This window comes from Panulirus ornatus, chromosome 40 (genome assembly GCF_036320965.1).
Source record: "Panulirus ornatus isolate Po-2019 chromosome 40, ASM3632096v1, whole genome shotgun sequence".
In the NCBI taxonomy this organism is placed as follows: Eukaryota; Metazoa; Arthropoda; class Malacostraca; order Decapoda; family Palinuridae; genus Panulirus; species Panulirus ornatus.
The window spans coordinates 12,742,778-12,756,634 of record NC_092263.1 but is presented as its reverse complement, the minus strand read 5'-3'; the positions used below and the strand labels follow the sequence as shown (position 1 = coordinate 12,756,634).

Genomic DNA, 13,857 nt, shown 5'->3' with positions numbered 1-13,857 from the left:
TAGATTTGCTGGCGTCAAAGAATGGCGAGAAGTACAATCTCGCTCCAAGAAAGAGAGAGAAAAAAAAGGGTCCATCTTATCCCTGCTCCTGGTTGGAGCGCAGCTCCGAAGTCGAAAGAGCTCTGTCAGAGTGTATGATAATAAATGTTTCTTTACATACGAAAAAGAGAGGAAAAAAAGGGGTCCATCTTATCCCTGCTCCTGGTTGGAGCGCAGCTCCGAAGTCGAAAGAGCTCTGTCAGAGGGTTTGGTAAATATAATAAATGTTTCTTTACACACACATATATATTCATACAAGTACATCACTAACAAATCAATATCATGAGACTAAACTCTGGCCCCATCTTGTAACAGCAATACTACGATTGCTTTTACACACTTCAATTTTCTTTGAAAAAAAAAGAGAAAAAAAAGATTCTCTTAAAAAAAATAAATTTCTCCGAATGAACATATTCGTTTCTCTATCAATAAGACGTATACAAACTAGTCATCTCATAATATTTGTGCTAATTTCATTAAAAAAAAAGAAACTTATAAATAGTTTTTTTAAGTACTAGATTATCTATATCACCACACGAGTTAGCCACCCAACCTCATCCCGCCCCCCTAAAAATGTAGATTTTAAGTCTAAAAATCCCTAAAGTATGACACTCCACATTCCCTTAACTCACTGTGAAGATTTTAGGCAGTCAAAACGGCGCGTGGTTTGGCTTATCTTAAAGATAAAAGATAAAAATTCTAATGTCAAACATTCTCTCATCTTGAGCACACCAAGTCTCCAACGACCCCAGCCATCACCCTTCCATAAGGGTCACTGACGAGCGACATTTTAATGGAAAAAAGGACCTTATTTTCCTTTTTTACTGACGTTCCAATAAGGGGGGGGGGGGGGTCGTTGAGCTGGATGCGAGCGAGGCTTCGACGTTTTTGTCAGCCACGTCCCCATCGCTTCCAGGAACGCCCCTCTTCCCCATCCAGCAGCGACTTGCCTTAACGGCGCGTCTTTGGACGACGCCTTCTGCGACGCCTTCAGCCCCTTTCCTGCTATGGCTTCAGCCTTTTAATGGCCGGGTAGGCCTTGGCATCCCGAAGGAAGCTGGTCAGCGTAGAGACGGTGGCGTCTTGGGCCATCCTGTCGTGCCAGGTGTTGAGGAGCTCGAAGGCCCGGTCAACGCTTCGTGGATGGTCAGCCTTCAAGTTTTCCACCTGGCCGGAGGAGAAGCCCATGTAGCGAGCCAAGCAACTCCACTTCGCTCCCAGGTGCTCGCTGACCACCAGCTTGTCCCGTTCCTCAATCTCCCTGCTGCATCTGAGAAGGGTAAAGGGTAAGTGTGAGGAGGAGTTGGACAGATGGCTTTCTAAAATATGTATCTGTTTAATCAATACCTTGATGTTAGTTTGTGGGTGTGGACAAATATCTTTCGAAAATATGTATCTTTTTAGACTGTTTCAGAGTGTTAGAGTGTGTATAAACAGATATCTTTCTAAAATATGTATCTTTTTAATCAATACCTTTATGTTAGTTTGTGGGTGTGGACAAATATCTTTCGAAAATATGTATCTTTTTTGACTGTTTCAGAGTGTTAGAGTGTGTATAAACATATCTTTCTAAAATATGTATCTTTTTAATCAATACCTTGATGTTAGGGTGTGTGTGTGGACAAATATCTTTCTAAAATATGTATTTGTTTAATCAGTACCTTGATGTTGGGGTGTGGGTGTGAACAGATATCTTTGTAAAATATGTATCTTTTTCATCAATACCTTGATGTTATCTTAATCTAATCAATAGGTTGACGTCATCTTACTCACTAAATTTAGGGGAAAATTAGTTTAGTGTCTGTTTAAAAACCATTAAAAAAAAATTGTTTATCAGTATTTTGTCATAAAAAATCCATCTTTACTTCAATTTCTGTTTTCTATAAGGATTTGAAAATATACTTCATTAAGGTTTTGCAGTGAAATATAGTTAAAAAGAAAATGTTACATAATATATACTTGAACAGATACAAAAAGGCTTTCCCTCATTTGCTGACAAATCCCAAACACTTCAGCACCTCCGTTGCTGACACTCTCCCCCCACTTCAGCACCTCCGTTGCTGACACTCTCCCCCCACTTCACGAGTCAAGTATTCAAAGACATTTGAAACGTTTGAAGACGAGTTCCGAACCTTGGCAATCAATCCAATACTCTCCGAGGCGAAACAAACACACACACACACACACACACACACACACACACACACACACACACACACACACTCAACACTTAACCTGAGCAAGACACACAAGTCCCTCACCTATACTCAGCACTTGAGCAAACACTCACGTCCCTCACCTATACTCAGCACTTAACCTGAGCAAGACACACTCACCTCCCTCAAGGCTCACTATACACATCCTCGACACTTGGCCTTCGAAAGACACACTCACACGTCCCTCTCAGAGAAACCAGACGCCTTCACCTGACCCTTATTATTACCACCACCTCAACAAGACACACTGGACTTCCTTCTGAGGGACGCCACCACAGACAGAAAACCTCGGCGGTGTTTGTGAGCCACCACAGATTCCCCTCCCTTCCTCGGCTGGCGTCGGGAGAGAGAGAGAGAGAGAGAGAGAGAGAGAGAGAGAGAGAGAGAGAGAGAGAGAGAGAGAGAGAGAGAGTGAGAGGGTGTGTGTGTCACACGACTGACTGACTGACTGTTGTACTCACTTCAATAGGGCGTCTACGTCCTCCTTCCTCGGCATGTCCTGGGGAGCAAGGTGCGTCTTGGGTTTCGGCATTACGTTGTGGAAAACGGGGCCGATGTGCACGTCTTTGCTGCCAGTGATGTTGTAAACCATAGGAGGCTGTGGGGGAAGGGTCAGGTCATCAGGTCAAAGGCAGGTCATCATCATCTATGGGGAGGGATGATTTGGGGCGGGGGGGGGGGGGTTGTTGTCCTCCTCCGCCCAGGTCAACAGGAGATAATGGTGTTAAAGATGGGTTAATTGATAGCCAAAAAAGTGTTTGTAAAAGACACAAAGACATACAAACAATCAACAAAGCCACAAACAAAAACACTGTAAAATGAATGTGTAAAAATTGGGGACTCAAAAGTTTACAATTCCTCCCTTCCCCGTACTGTAGAAGTAGGAAATTACAAAATAGGTGATTACACACATTAACAAATCAGTCTAGCATCAAAGTCTGACACATACAATAAAGTCTGGCATTAACTTCAGACAAAGTCTGAAAGGTTTAGCCTTAAATGTCTGATAAAGTATTAAAGTTTAGTCTTAAATTCTGACAAAATCGATAAAGTATTAAAGTTTAGTCTTAAATTTTGACAAAATCGATAAAGTATTAAAGTTTAGTCTTAAATTCTGACAAAGTATTAAAATTTAGTTTTAGGAGCTCGTGAACACAATAAAGGAATCGAACTCGTGAACCGAGCTAACCCACAAATGAGACTGACCAGTGAAGCAAGCAAGGGTTCGTGAATTTGTGAAGCAATCGAACCTGTAAACCAAATTAACCCACAAACGAGACAAACCAGTGAATCATTCAAGGGTTTGTGAACACACTGAAGCATCCAAGGGTTTGTGAATACACTGAAGCATCCAAGGGTTTGTGAACACACTGAAGCATCCAAGGGGTTGTGAACACACTGAAGCATCCAAGGGATTGTGAACACACTGAAGCATCCAAGGGGTTGTGAACACACTGAAGCATCCAAGGGGTTGTGAACACACTGAAGCAACCAAGGGTTCGTGAACCAATGAACACTTTAACTCACCCTTCGCCTGGAACTTCTTGGTCTCGAATCCTCTTCGGACTCAGGGTTCGCCCTTGGGTTGCCCAGAGGAGCGGCATCGGTGGTCAAGTTTTCCATGGTTCCCAGGGACGTGTGAGCAATGATGGGGTTCCAAGTGTCTTAGATCCTGAAGAAGAAGAAGAAGAATATATATATCTATACCTATAAATGAACATATCTATATCTATGACTGAACCACCTCAAGTTCAGCACATACGTAACTATAGCTATATCTATCTATAAATGACCGACCTAAAGTCTAGTACATCTATATCTAAGTGAACCAGTCCAAGTACAGCATATACATAGCTATATCTATAAGTGGAACCAGCTCAGGTTCCAGCATTTTTGGACAACCTGCAAATGTCTGCTCACCATACCAGGACGTTAGCAAGGCAAACAGTGTTTACTACATTGTTTCTACATGCGTACCACACTTACTTTCGACGTGCGTATCACACTTACTTTCGACGTGCGTACCACACTTACTTTCGACGTGCGTACCACACTTACTTTCGACGTGCGTACCACACTTACTTTCGACGTGCGTACCACACTTACTTTCGACGTGCGTACCACACTTACTTTCGACGTGCGTACCACACTTACTTTCGACGTGCGTACCACACTTACTTTCGACGTGCGTACCACACTTACTTTCGACGTGCGTACCACACTTACTTTCGACGTGCGTACCACACTTACTTTCGACGTGCGTACCACACTTACTTTCGACGTGCGTACCACACTTACTTTCGACGTGCGTACCACACTTACTTTCGACGTGCGTACCACACTTACTTTCGACGTGCGTACCACACTTACTTTCGACGTGCGTACCACACTTACTTTCGACGTGCGTACCACACTTACTTTCGACGTGCGTACCACACTTACTTTCGACGTGCGTACCACACTTACTTTCGACGTGCGTACCACACTTATTTTCTACATGCGTACCACACTTACTTTCTACATGCGTACCACACTTACTTTCGACGTGCGTATCACACTTACTTTCGACGTGCGTACCACACTTACTTTCGACGTGCGTACCACACTTACTTTCGACATGCGTACCACACTTACTTTCGACATGCGTACCACACAAATCTCTATATTGTGTCAGATAGCTATCTTTTTATCAACTCAAGAGCCAAGGACCCGTATAGCACTGAAATCCCTCTAACACAACCGTATCATACAGTAACTACTTCTTACAACCGCCCAAACTACTTAAGGAAACTGGATATCAACATTACATTTAAGAACAGCGAGACAGTGAGAAATCTACTTAATAAAACTCGCTTGAAAATGCAAAAATGGTTGTGTTTTTACGAGATACCATTCAAAGAATGCAATATACAAAGTGGAAAAGAAATCAGTTTAAGAATAAAACATTAACAACATAGTGTTCGCGTTGGACAAGAGTCCAATGCATTACTCCACAGTGCACAAATAACATTGTTTACCCTACTGACTGGAACTACGCTCAGAAAATTGATTCTTCTAATTCAATTGTTGATAGAAATATAATAGAATCTAACACACCTTCAGTAGCATCATTAAACACACCTTCAGTAGCATCATTAAACACACACACCTTCAGTAGCATCATTAAACACACACACCTTCAGTACCATCATTAAACACACTTTCAGTAGCATCATCAAACACACTTTCAGTAGCATCATTAAACACACCTTCAGTACCATCATTAAACACACTTTCAGTAGCATCATTAAACACAACTTCAGTACCATCATTAAACACACCTTCAGTACCATCATTAAACACACCTTCAGTAGCATCATTAAACACATCTTCAGTACCATCATTAAACACACCTTCAGTAGCATCATTAAACACACACACCTTCAGTAACATCATGAAACACACTTTCAGTACCATCATTAAACACACCTTCAGTACCATCATTAAACACACTTTCAGTAGCATCATTAAACACAACTTCAGTACCATCATTAAACACACTTTCAGTACCATCATTAAACACACCTTCAGTAGCATCATTAAACACACCTTCAGTACCATCATTAAACACACTTTCAGTAGCATCATTAAACACACACACCTTCAGTACCATCATTAAACACACTTTCAGTAGCATCATTAAACACAACTTCAGTACCATCATTAAACACACTTTCAGTAGCATCATTAAACACAACTTCAGTAGTAATCATTAAACACACTTTCAGTTGTAATCTCAACACCATTCCAGTCATGTATATAAATCAGATCCTTTCAGACTCAAAAGACCTCTCGACATGTACAAGTACATCATGAGCTTATGTGTGACCTGGCACTTGTCTCTCTGATCACCCCAACCCCTGTCTAAGGTCACCTAACATAATGTGAATTCTGGTGACCATATTCTTGACTTTGGTGACCCGTCGTCCATGTTTATGGTGTTCGTACTTCACACTTGTTCTTCCTGCCTGACCATCGCTTGACGAGTTTATGCTCCATATATATATATATATATATATATATATATATATATATATATATATATATATATATATATATATATATTTCTCTCCTGTGTCTCCCCTGATGATGTGATTATTACATGAAAGTGCACTTGGGAAGTGGGTCTGACAATGAACTGGTGTGGTACTTATGTTATCAAATTTTTATCACCAGTAAAATTGGAAAATACTTTACAGTTGTATGTTGACTTCACAGTCTATGACTTCACGTTCAGACAGATTAAATGGCATTTTATCATTTCTGAAACGGATTTTAAACGCTCTCCGAATATCCTTTAAACTTTAAATAACTCGGATCAAAGTTAAGTTAATGGCTTTAAGGAGGTCAAGTCTGCACGAACCAACTTTAATCGATCAAATGATACACAATTATAATTTTGTTCTTAGTGAATTTTCACGGTCAAAAGAAATGAAAGTAAATCTTTACAGTGCTTTTAATGTCCGTGCAGAATGATAAATCGCAAAATATCTGGAATTATGTTGAGAATTTCCTAAAATACAACACTCCCAAAGCAGTCAACATGGTAGCTCATGTGACACCACCCCGTAAACTTTAGATGCTGAACTGACATAGATTTGTTATTGCAAAACCAATCCCGCTGCATAATTCCTCCTCCTGTCTATATATACTTTAAGAACAACTACGATGTATTTGTTGTATAAACAGCTATTATATTTTAAATGTTATGAAGCATTATATCCAATATTATTGCTCTGAACTGACGAATTGGCAATTCAATGGGCCATATCCGGATGGCTTGTTGCCCTCTGGTGGAGTCGTCCTTTTTTTTTCTTCACCTTCTAAAACATTTCCATGACTTCTCTGGCTTCTAGAAAGTCACCCAATGTCCAAGACCCATCCCCAGCATTGAAGAAAACCATTGTAAACAAAGACCAAGGGGCCTTATCCTGGTTTAACATTACCTCAAGGTCATGGCGTCGTGTTGACAATCCCTTACTCCTCCCAGGCGCCACCAACTCCACTTTGGGGTTTCCTCGAACGTCCCTTCCCTAAAATTGATTTATATCCTTCGTCAGCACGTCATGACCTAACACAGCTGACCTCTCAGCACCTGGTGAGCCAGCCCGAGCACCTGGGTCGTGATCTATAAGCGTCAAGTACAGCAGCTCGGGGGTGTGAGGGAAGTGTACCAGCTGTTGGACAAGGTTACAACACGACCACAGTCACTGTGTGTACTGGCTCAGGATACTGGCTGTCGGGTGGAGGTAGACACACACACACACACACACACACACACACACACACACACATATATATATATATATATATATATATATATATATATATATATATATATATATATATATGCATATATACATGCACTGATCCTCTGTGTAATTTAATACTGAAGTGCCTTGCGTAATTGCCAAACTGATGATTACGCTACCATGGCGTAAGTGGCTGTAGAACAGTTTGATGATATGTGACGTTTGTTCATGAGTCTCAGGTTATGCCCAGGGGAAGAACAATGGAACAATGGTTCCTGGAGAACACCCGGGGTGAAAGGGACTTGTTATTCATACTTTTAGAAAGTAGAACATGCTGAATAACTCCCTCCTCCTTCTCCTCCTCCACTCTCCACCTCCCCTGGGAAAAAAAATGATAGTGGGTTTAGGAATTGGTGGATAACATGAATGCTCCCTTTGGCCTGACGTCATGTGATGTGGGCCAATGGGGTTGCCCGGATACCATGATGCGGAGGGAAAACGCGAGCCAAAAGATGTAGAAAACGGTTTGTGGATACCAACACTTTCAAAAACAAAAAAAAAAAGAAAGAAAGAAGAATCATTCGTTATAAATCAATCGTTGAATCGTTAGCTAACAGTTCGGAGAGATGGTTGCTTGAACATAATGCACTGTGAGGGTGAATAATTAGGATTATCAATTATCTAGATATCATGTTTGTTTTATATATATATATATATATATATATATATATATATATATATATATATATATATATATATATATATATATATATATATATATATATATATATATATAGTTCAAATTTATATAATATCTTGATGAATTATATCAATTATTTAACCTTTATCATCTACATTCTTCATCACAACATTTATAGCTTCTAAGGTAATTCACACTAGGTATAGTACCTTAGAGATCGAATTACATTATGAAGTTATGATGTGCTATACTTTACGAATTACTTTCGCGTCGCGAATTCTTATATTATATATATATATATATATATATATATATATATATATATATATATATATATATATATATATATATATATTTTTTTTTTTTTTTTTTTGGGGGGGGGGTAGGGATCTTGTCTGTCTCGTAAAATTGCTTGAGAAAAAGTATTCACGTTGGAATGTTGGAAAGAGACTTTTAATCATTGAAATATTCGTGAAATTCCTTAGAAAAGATGAAACCTACAGAGAAAATAAATGAATTATGTTTCTAGAATGTTTTAGAGGTATTTTTGTGCAAAAAAAATTTCTTTTCTATATAATTTCACAATTTTTTCTTTAATGCAGTATTTTTACGGTTTCTTCGAATTTAGAAAACGATGGAGTAGCGCATTTTTTTTTAACATCTTTTTCCAAAATAAGAAATGAGTCATCTTGTGTCTTCGATTCTTATTTTATAGATTAGTGAAGGAAACATTTGAAACTCATTAAGTTCATTCAACACTACTCTATCTTTTTTTTTTACACATTCCTCCATTAATTTCTAATTCAAATATTATTTTAAAGATCTACGGAGATTTTGTTGATGTCATTGAGTGTCATCTGTTTATCCATCTCTAGGGAAAACAATATAGAAACCTATTTTGACCTTATTCTTAGCTAAAGGTTTTCTATGACAGAGTAATTTCTGGTGACAGTGATGTTATTATAATTCGGTACGATAATTTATTCTGTTATGAAAGGCAATGATCTTCCCCCACCCTGGCGTCCCAGTGAATAAATGTAATGATAAATACATTATCTAGAGCAAGTTATCTTGTCTAGATGCTATAGTATTACTAGATAATCTTTTAGATAATTCTAGCTAAAGTCTGGGGAATAATTCACCAGAAAGAGCCTAAAAAAAATTAACTTATCGTTTTTTTTTTTTTGGAAAATCAGGTTTTTACCTAATTGAGGCACAGCTAACCAATGTGAAAGAAAATGGGAGATGGGTATCGAACCCAGGACTCGAGGAATATAAGGAGAGGATAGAAGGGATTCGAAGCGTTGAATAGGATTTGGGCGATGCATGGACTCATACCATTTAGCTCTGTAGGTCATCTGTTACAGATGACACAGGGGAGGAGGAGAAGGGGAAGGCAATTCTTGACTACACTCTGTCATGTTTCGTATGTTTGAGAACATTTCAAGTGAGTATTGCTAGGTAGGACTTCATTCAGCCTTCCACTATATAAGATTATATTACCCTTTAGGTACACACTGACAGAGATAGGGGTGTATACCAGTGCATAATTACCACACACACACACACACACACACACACACACATATATATATATATATATACATATATATATATATATATATATATATATATATATATATATATATATATATATATATATATATATATATATATATATATATATATATATATATATATATATTCCTATGAGTCCACGGGAAATGAAACACGATAAGTTCCCAAGTGCACTTTCATATAATAATCACATCATATATATATATATATATATATATATATATATATATATATATATATATATATATATATATATATATATATATACATATATAAACAGTGATATTGTCTACCACTAGAGTGTAACATTTCGCCACTTGGGTTACGTGGTTGCCCACTGTCGCGTCAGGCCGTACCAACCTGTTACACAGTCACGTTTTCCTCAGGCCTTCCCAACCTTCTCCCCCTCCACCCTGGCGGCGTCACACAGCGTCACACGGCGTCACACCGCTCTTACCCCACCGTCACAGTGGAGTGGCGCCTTTCTCGTGGGGGCGGCGGCCCCCCATGAATGTAGTCACATGTCCATTTACAAACCTCCGTTACACAACAGGTCATGCCATATTATCTATCTGAATGATTGTCACTGACAGATCCCTTCGATAGACGTAGGAGTAATAGCGTCAATATTAATCGAATTGATCTGGGTCAGCAAGTACCCCCATCAGAGGGGAATTGCAGGTCACAGACATAAAGAGATTTTATAGTAAACTGGGATTAATTCTCGTTCGGCCTTGGTTGAGGGCTTTTTCCATCCATGACTGAAGCCTTTAGATATTGAAGAGGGAATTATTACCTCAATTTCTTCGTCTCCTTGGATAATATTTGGGAAATAAATCGATATAGACAAGAAATATTGAGCGAAAGAGGTACTTTAAATCTTCCTTGTTAAATAATCTTTAAAACAAGACTTAAGACGTTGTCTTCAGATGCACAAGATGAAAAATAAAGCTAATTATAATGTTTTTTTTCCCTCATGCAAGAATTGATTGTGTTACCCTTAAAGTTCTCGAATATCTAAGTTTTCTTTGCACTACTGAGATGTCTGGGTGTTTGAGTATGGTTCTGGTACACCTTGAGCACGACGGTACGATCCCTGAGCACGACGGTACGATCACTGAGCACGACGGTACGATCCTTGAGCACGACGGTACGAATCCCTGAGCACGACGGTACGAATCCCTGAGCACGACGGTACGATCCCTGTGTATGACGGTACGATACTTGAGCACGACGGTACGATCCCTGAGCACGACGGTACGATCCTTGAGCATGACGGTACGATCCTTGAGCACGACGGTACGATCCTTGAGCATGAAGGTACGAATCCTTGAGCACGATGGTACGAATCCCTGAGCACGACGGTACGATCCATGAGCATGACGGTACGATCCTTAAGCACGACGGTACGATCCTTGTGTATGACGGTACGATACTTGAGCACGACGGTACGATCCCTGAGCACGACGGTACGATCCTTGAGCATGACGGTACGATCCTTGAGTATGACGGTACGATCCTTGAGCACGACGGTACGATTCTTGAGCACGACGATACGAATCCCTGAGCACGACGGTACGATCCTTGAGCACGACGGTACGATCCTTGAGCATGAAGGTACGAATCCTTGAGCACGATGGTACGAATCCCTGAGCACGACGGTACGATCCTTGTGCATGACAGTACGATCCTTGAGCACGACGGTACGATCCTTGAGCATGACGGTGCGATCCTTGAGCACGACGGTACGATTCTTGAGCACGACGGTACGATTTGTGAACACCACAACTGTATGGCTATTGGGTATGATGAAGTGGTTCTATTCATGATCGAGGATCGTACCGTCGTGTTCACGTATTGTACCGTCGTGCTCAAGAATTAGTACCGTCATGTTCAAGTACTGTACCGTCGTTTTCAAGTACTGTACCGTCGTGTTCAAGGATCAAATCGTCGTGCTCAAGGATCGTACCGTCGTGCTCAAGAATCGTACCGTCGTGCTCAAGGATCGTACCGTCGTGCTCAAGGATCGTACCGTCGTGCTCATGGATCGTACCACCGTGTTCAGCTACTGTTCCTATGTGCTCAAGGATCAGATCAAATCATGTCAAATGTGTCATATTTAGTAATCATTCATATCAAAATTTGGTTTACTTTCATTCACTCACTTTAACTCTCCACAAATAAGAGATATTTATGGGTAAATCCATTGCACGTGTCGCCGCCAAGATCCTTGACCTGTGAATTGTGAGGCGGGGTCGTACGTGGCAACCACCGCCCGAAGCGTGCGACAGACTGAAGGGGAAAAACGATTTGTTTAAGTCACCCATGCAAAACGCGTCCGCGGGACGATGTGACGAAAGAAAACGGTTGATTTATGTGTAACCAAGATTATGTTAGAGGAGACGCGCTTTCTTCCATGATAGCTAGCGAGATTTTGTCTGTCTTTTTGTGGTTACTGAGTGAATGTCAGCGGCTGACTGTCAGGCCCGGAGTGTACTGGGGGGGGGGGGGGCTACAGAAGAGAGAGAGAGAGAGAGAAAGAGAGAGCGAGAGAGAAAGCGAAACATGCAGGCATTTTTGAGAGAGAATACGGATTTAGGAAAAAAAAAAAATAGATTGGTCTCACGGCATCAAAAATCTGAGAGTTTTCTTTTCCCTTTCCGCGAAGAGAGAGAGAGAGAGAGAGAGAGAGAGAGAGAGAGAGAGAGAGAGAGAGAGAGAGAGAGAGAGAGAGAGAGAGAGAGAGAGAGACTGTGTAAGGAGAGGGTTTTGCCCTTATATACATACGGTTACCATATATACATACATACATATATATGTATATATATACATATATATATATATGTGAGTTTGAATGGAGAAAAACTGGAGGAAGTGAAGTGTTTTAGATATCTGGGAGTGGATCTGTCAGCGGATGGAACCATGGAAGCGGAAGTGGATCATAGGGTGGGGGAGGGGGCGAAAATTTTGGGAGCCTTGAAAAATGTGTGGAAGTCGAGAACATTATCTCGGAAAGCAAAAATGGGTATGTTTGAGGGAATAGTGGTTCCAACAATGTTGTATGGTTGCGAGGCGTGGGCTATGGATAGAGATGTGCGCAGGAGGATGGATGTGCTGGAAATGAGATGTTTGAGGACAATGTGTGGTGTGAGGTGGTTTGATCGAGTAAGTAACGTAAGGGTAAGAGAGATGTGTGGAAATAAAAAGAGCGTGGTTGAGAGAGCAGAAGAGGGTGTTTTGAAATGGTTTGGGCACATGGAGAGAATGAGTGAGGAGAGATTGACCAAGAGGATATATGTGTCGGAGGTGGAGGGAACGAGGAGAAGAGGGAGACCAAATTGGAGGTGGAAAGATGGAGTGAAAAGGATTTTGTGTGATCGGGGCCTGAACATGCAGGAGGGTGAGGGGAGGGCAAGAAATAGAGTGAATTGGAGTCATGTGGTATACAGGGGTTGACGTGCTGTCAGTGGATTGAAGCAAGGCATGTGAAGCGTCTGGGGTAAACCATGGAAAGCTGTGTAGGTATGTATATTTGCGTGTGTGGACGTGTGTATGTACATGTGTATGGGGGGGGGGGCCATTTCTTTCGTCTGTTTCCTTGCGCTACCTCGCAAACGCGGGAGACAGCGACAAAGTATAAAAAAAAAAAAAAAAAAAACATATATATATATATATATATATATATATATATATATATATATGTTTTTTATATATATATATATATATATATATATATATATATATATATATATATATATATATATATATATATATATATATATATATATATATATATATATATATATATATATATATATTGTCTCTATGTCCCCCTGTGTCACCTCCCACTCTCTCAATGTCTCTCTCTCTCTCTCTCTCTCTCTCTCTCTCTCTCTCTCTCTCTCTCTCTCTCTCTCTCTCTCTCCACACACACCCCCTGGGAGGGGTCGCCGCCCCGCCCCGCCCCGCCCCTCTGACCCCCTGCGGGTGCAGCACTATATAATCCGGGGCGAGAGTCTGTGTCGCCACCAGA

The 13,857-nt window shown here is 40.4% G+C and overlaps 1 protein-coding gene across 1 annotated transcript; it reads right to left on the bottom strand.

Annotated features, from left to right (window-relative positions):
- Positions 1-266: 266 nt before the first annotated feature.
- On the bottom strand, positions 267-7,517 carry LOC139761416 (uncharacterized). Its single transcript, XM_071685577.1, has 4 exons — positions 7,241-7,517; positions 3,783-3,927; positions 2,717-2,853; positions 267-1,309 (listed from the first exon to the last, which is right to left on the bottom strand). Exons 2-4 carry the CDS (start codon positions 3,876-3,878, stop codon positions 1,045-1,047), a joined length of 498 nt encoding a protein of 165 aa, XP_071541678.1. The 5' UTR covers positions 3,879-3,927; positions 7,241-7,517; the 3' UTR covers positions 267-1,044.
- Positions 7,518-13,857: the final 6,340 nt, after the last annotated feature.